The sequence below is a fragment of the Chionomys nivalis genome, chromosome 25 (assembly GCF_950005125.1).
Source record: "Chionomys nivalis chromosome 25, mChiNiv1.1, whole genome shotgun sequence".
In the NCBI taxonomy this organism is placed as follows: domain Eukaryota; kingdom Metazoa; phylum Chordata; class Mammalia; order Rodentia; family Cricetidae; genus Chionomys; species Chionomys nivalis.
This window is the reverse complement of record NC_080110.1, coordinates 6,138,127-6,152,793: the sequence shown is the minus strand read 5'-3', so window position 1 is coordinate 6,152,793 and position 14,667 is coordinate 6,138,127. Positions and strand designations below refer to the sequence as shown.

At 37.7% G+C, this 14,667-nt stretch overlaps 1 protein-coding gene across 3 annotated transcripts in view; it reads right to left on the bottom strand.

Annotated features, from left to right (window-relative positions):
- Positions 1–14,667, bottom strand: part of Anks1b (ankyrin repeat and sterile alpha motif domain containing 1B) — an 866,240-nt gene that overhangs the window by 568,986 nt on the left and 282,587 nt on the right. For all 3 annotated transcript variants that reach the window (XM_057757559.1, XM_057757560.1, XM_057757561.1), the window contains one exon: positions 7,412–7,548. In XM_057757559.1, coding sequence (XP_057613542.1) covers positions 7,412–7,548 — 137 coding nt within the window. The remainder of the gene's footprint in view (positions 1–7,411; positions 7,549–14,667) is intronic.

Below are 14,667 nucleotides of genomic sequence, written 5' to 3'. Positions count from 1 at the left end.
TTCCACTCTTTTGTTTCCAAACTTCTGGTCTACCTAAGGTTGTTAGGTTATTATTTTCAATAGCAGAGTTATCTCCCTCGTGGCAACCTTCTTTTCCCACACAGCCTTTGCTGTAACCCTTCAAACGAAGGACATGGCCTCTTTGTTTCCCTCCTTTGGGCTATAAACTTTGGTCTTCCATGTTTCTGCTCATCTTTCTTTTTTCTACTTCATTATTCTCCTCTCAGACTTTATCCCTCTGGACTCTGAATGCACAACCTTGATCATTTTCTCCCCAATGAGCTAATTAACATTAATAGAAAGATTATTGACATTAGGAATTCAGAGTTCTTCCAGTAAGTGGCTGTGTCACATTGAGAAAATTATGCAACCTCTCTAAGCCTTAGGCCCAATTACTAAAATAAAGAAAAAAAATACCAATATCATAGCATTTTTATAAGAAATAAATGAAATATATGCTCCATAATAGACATAGTTCAATATTTAATAATAATTTTGAGGCTGCTTCTTTGACGACCTTTTATTCTTTATCTATTTCTGTTGTAATCCATTGCAATATTCTGGGATTTCTTTTCTGAGTCACATGACTTGGCTTTCTGCATACCCACTCTCATTTCTAATTTTGAGATTTAACATATGTATTCTATAACCCCAGAGTGCCCAGTAAAATATTATTCTGAATTTGACAAGAGCTTTATATAATCTCAGTTCAAGATTCTATTTAATAAGAGCAGGAAGAGATGGCATTTTAAGATGATAATTATTAAGCCACTTTATTGTTAACTTGAACAAACTGAATCTCCAAAAATATTTCTTTCTTTCAAGGTGCGATGCCACCTAATCCATCATGAGCAGGTGCACAGGAGTACCTGTTGTCCAAACCACCCTCTATTCAAGTCTGTTCTTATCTCTCTTAATATGATTCACAAACATCAGTCAATCTCTCCAAATTACATCAAATACATCTGTCTACTATGGGTGCTTTATCCATTCATACCCGCACTCGGCATTACAGCAATAAAACCACATCCCAATCATGAATCCCTAAGTGCAAAGTTACGTTAATGTGTTCTTAAAGGAGTTAAGATACATGCGATGGACATATCGTTCAGTGAAAGAAATCTTGATCAGTATGCCCAAGACCATGAATTTGAATCCTAGCACCTAAAAACAAAGACTTCCTGAAGGTTGTATTTTGCTATATCATTGAAGAAAGGTGGGGTGGTGGAATTATATGCTTATCACATACAGACAAAAACACTTGGGGAAATGTCAAAATTCCTTTACATTAAAATTTCTCAGTAAGCCAGGGGTAAAGCCCCATAAACTTTATGTTATAGTGCATGTGGTTATTGGATAAGGAAGTCTTTCTCTCAACAGTAGAGAACAAGGCAGGCATTTTTAGGGTTAACACATCACCATATAAATTTTACCACAGTCACAATAAGAAGAAAAGAGGCATTTACAAAATGAAAAGTGAGCTATCATTATTCTAAACTGACATAAGAAAACCCGGTGAAACATACTGTTTATAAAGCAAAACAGACTATATCTTTAAATGAAACATATAATATAAAATTTAATTGATTTTCTAAGTACCAACAACACTTAGAAAGTTAAATAATTAACACTTACAAAGTATCAATTTAGCTTGATGAGCAGATTCTTTTTCTTTGTAGTCAAAACGAAATCTTGACCCTAATTCACACAGCATATAAAATAACTTGCGTACATCATAAATGTGAACTTAAATTAAGCAAGAGAAAAAAATTCTTGAAGGATGAAATATGAAAGAGTTCATTCATATCCTGGACAACAGAAAAAAACAGTAACCATAAAAGAAGAATAAAATTATACAAATTGTATCTCATCAAATTGAAGCATCCTAGTCATCAAGAGATAGACATGAAAATGCTTAGCCAAATTAGAGACTGGGGGGAAATATTCTCCAGGCATCTGTCTGACAGAGAATCCAAATCCTTAGGAATTTCGAGAGAATGAAAACAGAATTACTATAAACCAACAATTAAAAAGCTGAAAAATTCCATTAAAAACGAGAAGTTTCTCCTAAGAATGGGCATTTGCTATAGAGAAGGCATCCAATGTCATTAGTCACCAGAACACTTTAACTAAACCATAATGATAAATCATTTCACATCCATAAGAATGGCTGACTAAAAGTGATTGACAAGCTTAGGTGTCGAGAAAAGGAAACTGACATGTATTGCTCACGGAGGCTCTACAAGGGAATACCTGCTTTCAGACTAGAGGGAAGTCTATTATAAAATTATCTACCTTAAGATCCAACCATGCCACTCAACATACATCTATAAAAATATGCAAAGACGTGCACATGTCACGGCAACAGCACAACTCACAGCAGCCGTGAGGACCTGCACAAGTCCTGCACAGCTCCCATTGGCTAAAAATTCCAACATGGACTGGGAGTGACTCCTTAGTCCCCACCCCTTGCTGAGGAGCAATTGGCAGTGGCTAGCTACTGTTGGGGAGAGGTCACTTTTCTCTGTAGCTTAGCAGCTAGTAGATTGCCCAGCCCCAGTGGGCGACCTCGTACGCATGCATATATGGGCACCACCACTTGGACTCAGTGTTTTGTATGCACACACACACAAATACACACATATAACAAAACAACAAACAAAAACAAGCACCAGTCACCAAGAGAACTAAGAAACAAACTGTAGTGTATTAATACAATTCAATTTTTAAAGCAGAAATATGGACGAAATTCAAAAGTATATATTGAGTGAAAGAAGTCAAGTGATGATACACACCAGCCAACACGTGAGTTGTAGGATTCCATTTATATAATGTCTAATAATAGATCATCTATATCTGTGCCATAAAAATGACACAGTACTCATCTGTGAGGCAGAAATGAGGGAAATTTCTTGGCTAGGGTCAGGAGGAAACTGGAGCGATGGCCAAACTCCTGCTTAGGATGAGATTTACACCTACAAGTACAACAGACAAAGTGTGAAGCTGTTCACTTAAGATCTGGGTGTTTTAATGGAAGGGGGAAAGATTCTCTACCAGGAAACACCGAAAATAAAACCATCTAACTTACTTCACTTAACATTCCCCAGGTTCATGTGGGCCATCACGAAAACACGATTTTCTACTTTTGGATGGCTGGATATTTCTCCTCTGTGTGAATGAACCACATTTTCTCTATCCATCCATCTACTGTTGAATCCTTGGTTTATTCTGTACGCTAGCTATTTTGACCATTGCTGCAATGAGCAGGGAACACAGATCGCTCTTTGACACAGTGGCTTTAGATCTGTGCCCAATAGTAGGGCTGCTGGACCATATGGCGAGTTCTATTATATGGTGGTCATAATTTTAGCTTCCTAGGGGCCCCCACACAGCTTTCCATAATAGCTATGTTAATTTACATTTCTACTCAGACTGTGCAAGGGTTCAGTTTTCTGCTATCTTTGCCAGTGCTTATTATCCCTACTCTTTCTGATCACAGCCATTTTTAAAGGAGTGAGATGCTATCTCATTACGGTTTTAATTTGCATTTCCCTGACAATTAGTGATATTAAAGCCAGACACAGAAAGATGATGGTTGCATCATTTCACTTCCCTGTAGAATGTAAGGATAAATAATCTCATAGAAGGAGAGATCAGAAGAGTAGGGACCAGTGGCTGGGGGAGATAGGAGGGAAACAGCTTTGAAAGATGCTAGTCAGAGACAGATATTTATAGTTAGATAAATAGGAGAAGTCACTTCAAGAAATCTCTGTACTGCACGGTGACTATGTGGGTGGTAACATATTGTATACACAATGCTAAGAGCAAGGATGCTAAATGTTCTCAATACAAAAATGGCAAGAGGGAATGCATTTACTAGTGAGATAGAGCTTCCAACTCACAAAGTATGTATTCATCTACATACGCTATTCTACATTACAAATACATACAATTTTATATGTCAGTGTAGGAACAAAAAGCCAAACTCAAGCAATATGCAATTATTTAGTAGAAGGAAAATTGGCATGTCAGTACACCTACTTAATTTTTCAAGAGAGATTTCTCAAGTATTTTTTAAGTGTAGTAATTGATCTGGCTTTCAGGTAGAAGTCTGGGGGTTATTCTAAATAGAAAAACTCAGCCTTACAGGTTAATATTCTTGAGAGAAACAAAGAGAAGCCAGTAGAATATAAATATTTCAGCTCTTATTAATTAAAAATAGGATGTTTGGCAATCTGGAGGCCTTTAAGACATGAAAGGACCCAAAGAAACAAAGGTGAGGAGATCAAACAGGGATGGGAAGCCAACAGCTGTGACTTAGTCAGTTAACAAACACGCGGAACAAACACAAACTCAACGGAGCCCTGCAAAGTCTGCAGCTTGCAAGTAATTAAGACACTACTCAGAACACCTGCAATGCTGCACACACTCCATCTCTCCCCAGAAGCCAGGGTTCCATGGGTGCAATGGCTCTCCACATAGAGGCAGGATAAAGAGACTCAGCTGGGAATGCAGCAGAAGGGGTCCAGCTTGTGCTACCTGAGCAACATCTACTTTTAATGAGTAAGGCAAAGTTTACCTGCAACCTCACCTCTTCATACATTCTTCCCATGGGCAAAAAATGCGCAAGCAAAGAAATGCAAATTATTTTCTTTTATTTTCAAAGCTTATGTTTTTAAGTGTGTGTATCTATGTCTGTCTTTCTCTCTCTTCCTCTCTCTCTGTGGTATACGTGTGTGAGTATGGATATGCATGTGACATGATATTCATGTGGAAGTGTGTTTGTGTGTATGTGTGTGTGGTGTGTGCTTATGTGTGTGTGGTGTATGTGTGTGTGGTGTGTACATGTGTGTGGGTGGTATATATATGTGTGTGTGGTATAAACATGTGTGAGTATGTATTTGTATGTGTATAGGGATGAGTATATGGTGTGCACACATGTATGTATGTGTGGGTGTATATGTGTGTGGTAATGTTCATGTGTGTGTCATGTGTCCATGCATGTTTATGGATCTTTGTGTATATGTATGTGTGTGGTGTGTACATGTGTGTGGTGTGTATATATATGTGGTATAAATATGTGTATGTATTTGTATGTGTAAATGTATGCACTGTGTGGTGTGTACATGTGTGAGTATGTATGTATGTTTGTGTGTGTAGTGTGTTCATGTGTGTGCATCTTTGTGTGTATGCATGTGAGTGTGTGTGTGGTGTAACAAGTGTGAGTATAGACATGCATGTATCATTATGTTTAGCAGAGGTCAGAAAACAGCTTTTGGGAATCAGTTCCTTCCACCATATCTGGGAATTGAATTCAAAGGTCTCTCATTTCTAATTTTAAAAGTGAAACTACTTTGATTACGTTGTTAATTTATTATTCAGTCTTAAGAATGTAGCCCAATAGCAGAACCATCTATTGGCATTAGCTAGGCCATCACTTTGATTTCTAAATTTAAAAATTTCCTACTAGTATAGGGACACGAAGCACTCCTAACCAGTGATTCTAACCAGCTTTCTTGTATTTCCAGACAGAAAGCTAAGATCAGCAAGCTCTTTACAAGATTACACTTGTGCCCCAAGTACAGGAACTTATATAAACCAACCAACAGTTGTCTTTTCCTTGGAACAGGAGCTCTACACTGTCTCATCCCCACTCTGACTACTGGAGGGCACACTGGAGAATCTTCTGTTCCACCACCTATCCATGTTCCTGGCATGTCCTCATGTACTATCTATCCGTGCTCCTTGCATGTCCCTGTTCACTACATATCCATGTTCCCTTGCATGTCCTCGTCCACCACCTACCCATGCTCTTTGCATGTCCTCAGGTCTCCAAGTCCTTTCTTGAAACCAGCAGTTTTCTGTTTATTTCAATGTTGGCAAGCAGCATGCTGTAAATTGGCTTTATTAAATTGAGGTGTGTCCCTTGTATTTCTACTCTCTCTGGGACTTATCATGAAGAATGTTGAATTTTGTCAAAGGCCTTTTCTGCTATAAAGAGACAATCACCTAGATTTTTCTTTCAGTTTGTTTATATAGTTAATTATATTTATTGATTTCTATATATTGAAACATTCCTGCATCTCTCAGATGAAGCTGACATGACCATGGTGGATGAGCTTTTTTATGTATTCTTAGATTCTTTTTGCAAATATTTTATTGAATACATTTTCACCTATGCTCTTAAGTGCTGCCTTATTTATAATAGCCCAAACTGGGAGAAAAAAAAAGATGTCCCTCAACAGAAAAACTGATAAAGAAAATGCGGTGTATTTACACAATGGGGTATTACTTAAAAAGTGACATCATGAAATCTGCAGGCAAATGGATGGAATTTTTTTAAAAAAAAATCATCCTGCGTAACGTAGCCCAGACACAGAGAGATAAATATGGTATGCATTAATTTACTTATATATGGCCATTAGCCATTAAATAACTGATAACCAGCATACAATCCACCTTACACAAAGACCTTTTATAAACTATACTGGATATGTGATGATGAAATGTTATTGTCTGATGAGGATAACACTTCCATAAAATAATCTAAAGTGAGTTATAACAAAGAATGTTACTTACTAAAAAATACTTATGCTTATACTGTCTTAGACATAAGATTACACTACAGATTGGCTCAAGAATTTATTCGTGCCCTATGACTCAGAGATGCTGAAAGGCATTGGTTGGATCTTAAGTCCCCCTTTTTTTAATTTTATGAAGCCCATTCAGAATGAGCCAGGTTGAGAACACCACCATTTCCATGTTCTAGGTCCATCTGTTGGCAAAAAACTATAATGCAAACAGCTTTATATGTGCTATTTTCAATGAAATATCACAGAACAGCTTGTCCCAATGATATTTCTAAAGCTTGCCTGCAAACCGCCTACTGGGAAACCCAACAGAAAGAGAAGGGGGATGAGGGAAAAACACACAGACAAGTGACAAGAATGGGAACACTGGAGGACACTACGCAGATTAGTAGTGCAGGATCTAACATGACAGCATTAGACGCCTCAAGGGAGAGGCAGCTGAAAGCAACTGTATAAATTTCAGAGAAAAAGCACAAACAGCGCATCTTGCCCAGAAAAAGCTTCAGAACACAGTAGCAGCTAAAGACTCACAGCATCATTACTAAAATACTGAGGAAAACGCACAACAACCATTTATTTTTCAATGCTTCATTTAATCCTTCTCCTAATATAACAGTTCATTTTCCAAGCGCTAATAGAGATCTCGGCATCTATTATGAACTTTGTGGGAAGCAAATGGCCTGTTTTGAGTCGTCTTCTTTTAATACACAAATCTATTATAAATTACACAACAGCCCCAGAATAGAAGTAAAGCATTTATGTGTATGTATCAGTTCAGAAACATTACCGTGAAGATGACGTCATTCTAGGTACTTACTTACCTGCGGTCGGATAACTTTTACGATGTTTTTCAGGGCAGTGTCGGGTGATGGAGGTGAGCAGTCAGGTGTTGGGCCTGTAGAGCTGCTTCTGTGGTGACCAGTTCCTGGAGCAGTGATTGCTACCTCAGAGGCATTATCTGCGAGGAAAAATAGAACTTCCATGAACTGAGTCAGTTTACCTCGCAAGACTTAAAATTATTTTTTGTGTGAATAATTTGTAAATATGAGCTGAGATTTTTAACATAAAACTGGTATCAATTGTAATAGCAGAATTAAAATGTACTCAGTGATGTATTTGAAAAGAAATACATACTGACTGTTCTGTTTTCTTATAAGAGGATGAATATTCATTCTTGAAATATTGTTCTAACACGAATGAACAATATTCAATTTATAGTGGCAGATCATCATCCACAGTTCTCAAGACTACCACTGCTATATGGAAGACCACAACCTTACCTTGACAATGAGTATAGTTTTTCAATATGATGGGTCTGACCAACAACTCCCGTAATCTTTTTAATGAAAGCTCATTTTTATTAAGAATTTCATATCTACTTGGTTCCTAGAACCCACACTCAAGCCCATAAAGTAACTTTGCCAGCCATTCTTAAATCTGAACTTTAGTAACAAACTGACATTTCTATAAAACATAAACAAGTTTATCACTACTAGATAATCACAGAAGCCTGTATGTTCAAAATTAAAATAGTTGAAATTTCAAGCTCTAAATGAACCTTCCCTGGTGTCCAGCATTTGACAGTGGGAGGAATAGGGAGTTTTAAAAGAAATAACTTGGAATTCCGCATCTTGTGCAATATTTTCCTTTTCAATTTATACTTAAAGTAACACCAGAGGTACAGTTTGAAAATGTCTGAAATACTTTGAAATGGATGGAAAATAACTCTGGTGAGCAGACAAAGCTCACGAGCTGGATAATAAACTGGCTGTCTTTCGCGGCTTTGAATGGAAACTACTGCAAGTGGGAGTCTGCAAGAAGTTCATTTCCGTTATGTTTACACTTGTGTCCAATAATTTTACGTCTCAGACAAATGAACTAATGCAAATTAGACTAAGACTGTGTTTGCTTTAGATGAGCATGTTTCTCTGCTTTATGGCCATTGATTATAGGCCCAAGGGAACAGGGATCATTTATGAAGACACCTGTGTTCATAAAAATAAAGGGGCTAATTCCGTTAAGACTGTGTCCACCAGATAAAAATGCGATTCAGGACTTTGGGAGATGGGTTAGTCAGTAAAGTGGTTGCTATACAGGCATAAAGTCCCACTTCAGATTCCCAACATAAAATATGGGGTTATGGCATGTGTCTATAATTCCAGCACTTGGTTGGCATCAGGGAAGGAACAAAGGGTCCCTGGAGATCACATGGGCCAGACAGCACAGCCAAGTGATGCAATTCAGATGCAGTAAGAGACCACGTTTCAACAACGGAGGAGGAAAGTGATTGAGGAGGACACCTGAAGGCAAACTCTGGCCTTAACATGCATGTACACACATATGAACACGCATCCCCCTGCACACATCCTCATAAACACACACACTCACACACACACAATTAATTTAGTTTCACTGGAGAATCATGAAACAAAACAGCAAATGTGGAATATTTGAATTAAATGGATCATTCATAAAAAGTCTTGAACTGTATGGAGCACGCTTCTAAGATTTAATAGATACTGTAGACTGTGGAAAGAGGGCAAACGGACAAAGCACAGAGGACCCCTGCAGCAGAGAACCATGCTGTAGGTATTATTTGGGTGGGTTTCTACTATTTTACATCTGTCTAAACCAAAGATGTGAAGCTCCAAAGGTGAAGACCACATTAGACCACGAGCTTTGGGCAATCACGCAGTATCTGTACAGCCATTACCACGTACAGCAAATGCACCATTCCGGCGAGGGATGCTGACAGTGGTGGGAGACACAGGGATATATGGGAGCTCCATACGTTTGCTCCGTCTTTCTGTGCATCTATTGTGATCGAAAATACCAAATCGTTTTTCCAATCTAAGCTGATTTTCTTTTTGAAAAAATAAGTCTGTGATGTACTGATTGTTAATAGACTTCTTTCTTAGACTGAAAGAAGTCTAAGATGGCTAAAGTCCTGTCCCAGAGAGCTACAAGGGGCTGTTACCATCAGGAGAAATGAAGAAGGCTATCTGAGCACACATACTCTATTTTATTGCTTCCAACACTGCCTTTTCTATTGTGCCTTATTGTCCAATGAATTAATATTAGATATATTTTACTATTATTATTATTAATGTAGCCTATGCTTTATTGTTCATACCGTTTCTGTATTACACTCACAATGGTTTTTATATTTCTTTTCCAGTTTATCTTTTCTCTTTTCAGCTGTATCTATTCTGCTGGCAAACTCCTAATTTCAATTCTATTTTTAAATTCTAAAATTCCTATCTATTGCTCACTAGATCTCCCATATCACTACCTGATATTGCTCACTTCCCACATCTTTTAAGCTTGGCTTTTATTTACTTGAAAATGGCAAGTATTGATTGTTTTGGTGTACATGTTTAGAAAGAATTTTTTAAATATTTCTAATTCAGCGTGTAAAAACTGTAAACATTTATAGGGTACATGGTGATATTTCAGGATCTTCACACAATGTGCAGGGCCTGGTTTCGGTAATTAGCTGATGAATCATATCAAACATTTATCATTTTTTTGTACTGTGAATAACTGGAGGTGGGTCAGAAAAAGGAGGATGGAGAGAGGAAATGAACAGATGCTGAGGGACAGATAGGTAGGACAGAGAACTTCTAAACGTGTAAAAATCTGAGTTTGATCGCCATAATACCGAGGTCTTCAGTGACCTGTGAGTTACACTGCTTAGCATCACGGTTCATCTCCACTGTCATTTTATGTTTCACGCAGGTCATAAAAGAAAAAACTCTAGAACATTAAACATATCTTATTTTCCTCCTCCTCCTCCTCCTCCTCCTCCTCCTCCTCCTCCTCCTCCTCCTCCTCCTCCTCCTCTTTTTCCATCACCTATTAATTCAAAATAGCATCCAGGTCTGCATTGTAATACTGATGCTGAATTCTGCAAAAAGCATACCTACATACCCAACAGAGTATTTTATCATTATGTTTTCAGTGTTCTTTACTATAAAAAAGAGAAGTGTTACAATTATTATCTGTGGCCTCTGTGTGTAGATGAAATGATAGACAGCTAAACCACATGTAATTAGGCCTATATAAGTTTAATAAAAGTGTTTTTTTCTATCAAACTGAGTAACATAGTTAAAGTGAGGAAGATGAAACTCCACAAAATAAGAAGACACCTAAATATAGTATCTAGAAACAATCTTGAGACGTTGGGGCAGTTTTTCAATCACATCTTTTATTTGTTAATACAGATTAGTAGAGACAAAATGTGATTCCAGAAGAGATGGTCTCTTGAGGCCTTGTCTCTTGAAGGATTTCCAGAGAAAATGTACTAGAAATGTCTACACATGCAAAAAGATTTTTTTGTCAAGATCACAGATTACGAAGGCAGAGGGCTCAAGATCGGCAGCTGTTGGCTAGAAATATAGAAGAGCCAATACATGATTCTACTTTGACTCCAAAAGACAGAGAAAAAGGAAAATTTGCAGGCTATGCTCTATCACAAAGGCTAAGAAGCTCAAAACCCTAGTAGGGCCAACTGTGAAGTCCAGAAAACACAAATGCTCTCCTTCAATTCCTCTCACTCAGCTCTTCAGTCAACTGGATAAAGTCTACACACTAAGAAAGACAAGTCTGTTTGTCTACCGTTCAGATGTTAACTTCATCCGCAAACAACCTCAGACAAACCCTGAGAAGTGCTCTGCCAAGTGCAGGCACCCTGATGGGTAGTTAGGTTAACACGAAATTAACCACCATAGAAATGACTCACTACCAGGACTCTGGCCTTAGTCATTGTTTCTGCTGCTTGTTTGGTTTGGTTTATGTTTTGGTTTTTTGAGCATTAAAGTCAGGATCAATGCTGAAAGCTTCATACAAACATAAACCAAAAAATTCTCCAGTGTTTGCAACAGTTTAACAAAATAGAAAACACTGGGTAATCAAGGACTAAATGGCTTAGCAAACACAAGTACAAGTAAGTATCTGTTTTCTGAATCTGTGATGGCCTTAGCCATTTGATTTTATACTACATCGATTTTGCATTGTTTATCGCATAGACTCATTTCTCTTATTCTCTGTGTGACTTACTTCAGGCAGTCTTTAAGAAATATTCAGTGAAATAAGATGGACCAAGCAAAACCTGTGCCAAACACAAGCATCACAAGTGTTCTTAGTAATACAGAGAAAAATGATCTGCTTCTCTGGTTCTGTGTTCATTCTTTCAGGGAAAAAAATCTAATAGAGGGTATTCTAGACTTCTGAAGTCTAAAATTCTTGGGGAATAAATTTCATCCTAAAATACCCTTGATATATCATTTAGGTACTTACCCAGTGGACTCTGCAATATGGAGCCTAAGTTCAAAGCCAGTGTTCTGTGTTCTACCTGCAGTCGGTGGCAAGGATAAAAAATGTGGGGAAAAACCACCTAGAGGGAATTGCTAGGTGTACCTGGAGTTTCACATAGAAATGAGACTCTGCTCAGCCCAAGTTACTACACGGAAGATTAGACATTGTGACTGTCAGTTTTCTCCAACATGATAATCTTAGAAATAGTAGCTTATTTACAAGACAAATACCTTGCCAATACAAAATAATTCATGTGCAGGGTTACAGCGTGTATCTGCCACATCCTTCTCCGGATTATACTGAACAGTTCATGGATGCAAAGGACAACACTCGGTACATACACCTGACAAATGAGATTGAGGTTTCTTCCCACCGGAATTTAGGAAAGATACCAAGAGGTAGGAAGATGAATGCCACAAACTGTAGCTTCTATACAGAAGATAAAATGTCGGTCTTATGTAAGTAGAGGCCGACTATCAGAGGTTTGGCTAGATGAAGGGGGTGGAGAGTGAATGATTAATGAATACAGAATGTAGCTAGATATATTCTACAGCACTGTGGGTCACTTTAGCTGACAGTAAGTTATTGCATACTTCAGAAAGCCAGAAGAGAGAAAAACTCAATGTTCCCAACAAGAGAAAATAACAAATGTTTGAAATGATAGTCAATGACCCCCATTTGATCGTTATATACTATATGTATTGAATTGCAATACTAACCCCATAAATATGTAGTTTTTAGATTAATAATTTGTCAAATGTTATCTGATTCATCTGTAAACTTTTAACAGAAGGAAATGGCAAGGGAGGGCATTCCCAAAGATGGAAGAGGAAAAACAATAAATAGAAGGGAAAGAGGAATATTGTCAGAATTCAGGAAAGTTCAATTTGAATAGAATGCAATATTCTTACAGGAAATACTTAAAGGGAAGACTATATAAAGAATTTGGGATTAGTCAAATCAATACTGATATCCTGAAATATTTAATCTGTTTTCTCATCTATGAAATGACACCTTTCCTATAGTGCTGTAAAGATAACTGAGACATGTATGAACATAATTCATTGTAGGTACATAGTAGGTACTTGGTAATAACTATCTATGAAAACAAACAGTGGGTCATACTTATTTATAGGTCATAGACTATGGGGCCTTGCCTTAAGTACTTGAAATGAAAGTGCTAGTCATTTTATGGTAAAGCCTAGGAGTGTGTTATATGGTATAGATATCTGATGTTTGCAATGCATATGAATAATCTTCCCACATAATTAAAAATTAAGCTTGGTCTTCTTCAGACAAAAAGAACCCATAGAGCCAATGAGGTGTCATTTCTGGAAACAGGTTATAAAGTCACTGGGTTCTCTGTGAGATGTATTCTTTGGGTTCTCCATCTCTCAGATCTCTTATACTGAGAGAGGAAGTAGTCACACACGAAGAGCCTTATCAAACACCATGTAACATGGCGAGGCTCTGAAGCCATCAGTTCAGCAATCCACCAGGAGCTGAAATGTGTGTAGCACCACACAAAACCAGCTTAAATGCAAATCCTCCAGCCTTCTGCCCAAGCTTTGAAATGACCATAGTTCTACTGAACAGACTGACTGTACCCTCATGAAGGACCCTCAGTCATGGGCATAAAAACAAACCTTTCATAGCTTCCTGATTCAGGGAGATAATACAGACTTGCTGTTTTCAGACACATTTTTTTTTTGGATGAATTTTCTATGCAACAACAGATGACTAGTATGTTAGATGCTTGGCTAACATTTATAGTACGGCCAACATGTTTGCTGTCCAGGCTGCAATAATTTCCTTAAATCTTTTTGTTTTTTTAAAAAATTGGTCACTATGTAATGGAAAGTGTATAGAAACAAATATCAATTATAAAACCGTGTTACTTATGCTCCATACTGGAGTTTAGATAATGACAGCAGGGACAAGAGTGAGGAATTTCCAAGCAAGGAAAACAGAATATGGACTTGGTCAGAAGCATGAAAGAACTCTATAGTTTGGGGAAGTACAAATTACTTAATCTTATTGGAGCTCGGAGTGTGTATGGAAAAGGAAACAGAAATGATGGTGGCAAGGTAAGTATTAAGATGAAGAGGGAAAAGTATAAGAAGACAAAATGAACTGTAGGGGGAAAAGGTCAGCCATACTGTATGTCTAAAGCTTGATTTCCCCCAGGCTGTGATCAAGTGCTGCCGAATCTATATAAAAGAACAGACTAAAAGGCCATAATCACCTTCAATTTTTCAACATGGAAAGAGTCCTATCTATGTACTATGGGATAATATTATTGACAGGCAACTTCAAGTTGATATTTGGTGTTTAATCAAATTCACTTTGTAAAGACCTCTGACCTTATCTATACCATGGAAGTTCTAACAAGGCAGCAAGGCAGCAACCCCAGTCCTGAAAAGACATGAAGGAGTTCAAGGTATCATTGAGAAGTAGGCCAATGTACAGAAGGGTAAGAGCACACAGGCCTTCCCCACACCTACTGTCTCTCTTCCCATCCCCAACCTATAGCAGGAAAATATCATGTGGTTTAACAAATCCTTGGAGTTGCACTCTCATTGGCGAGCAACAGCAGTAAGAGAAAAGTTTATGTGTCCTGATGATTCTCTACTCAGAAGGATTTCAAGAACTTGGGAGGAATTCTGATAACATCAAGAGGATTTTACCACCTTCCTCCAGAATTGATGCCAAGAATGACAGATGCTTCAACTGAACCAGAAAAAAAAAAGAAAGATATAAA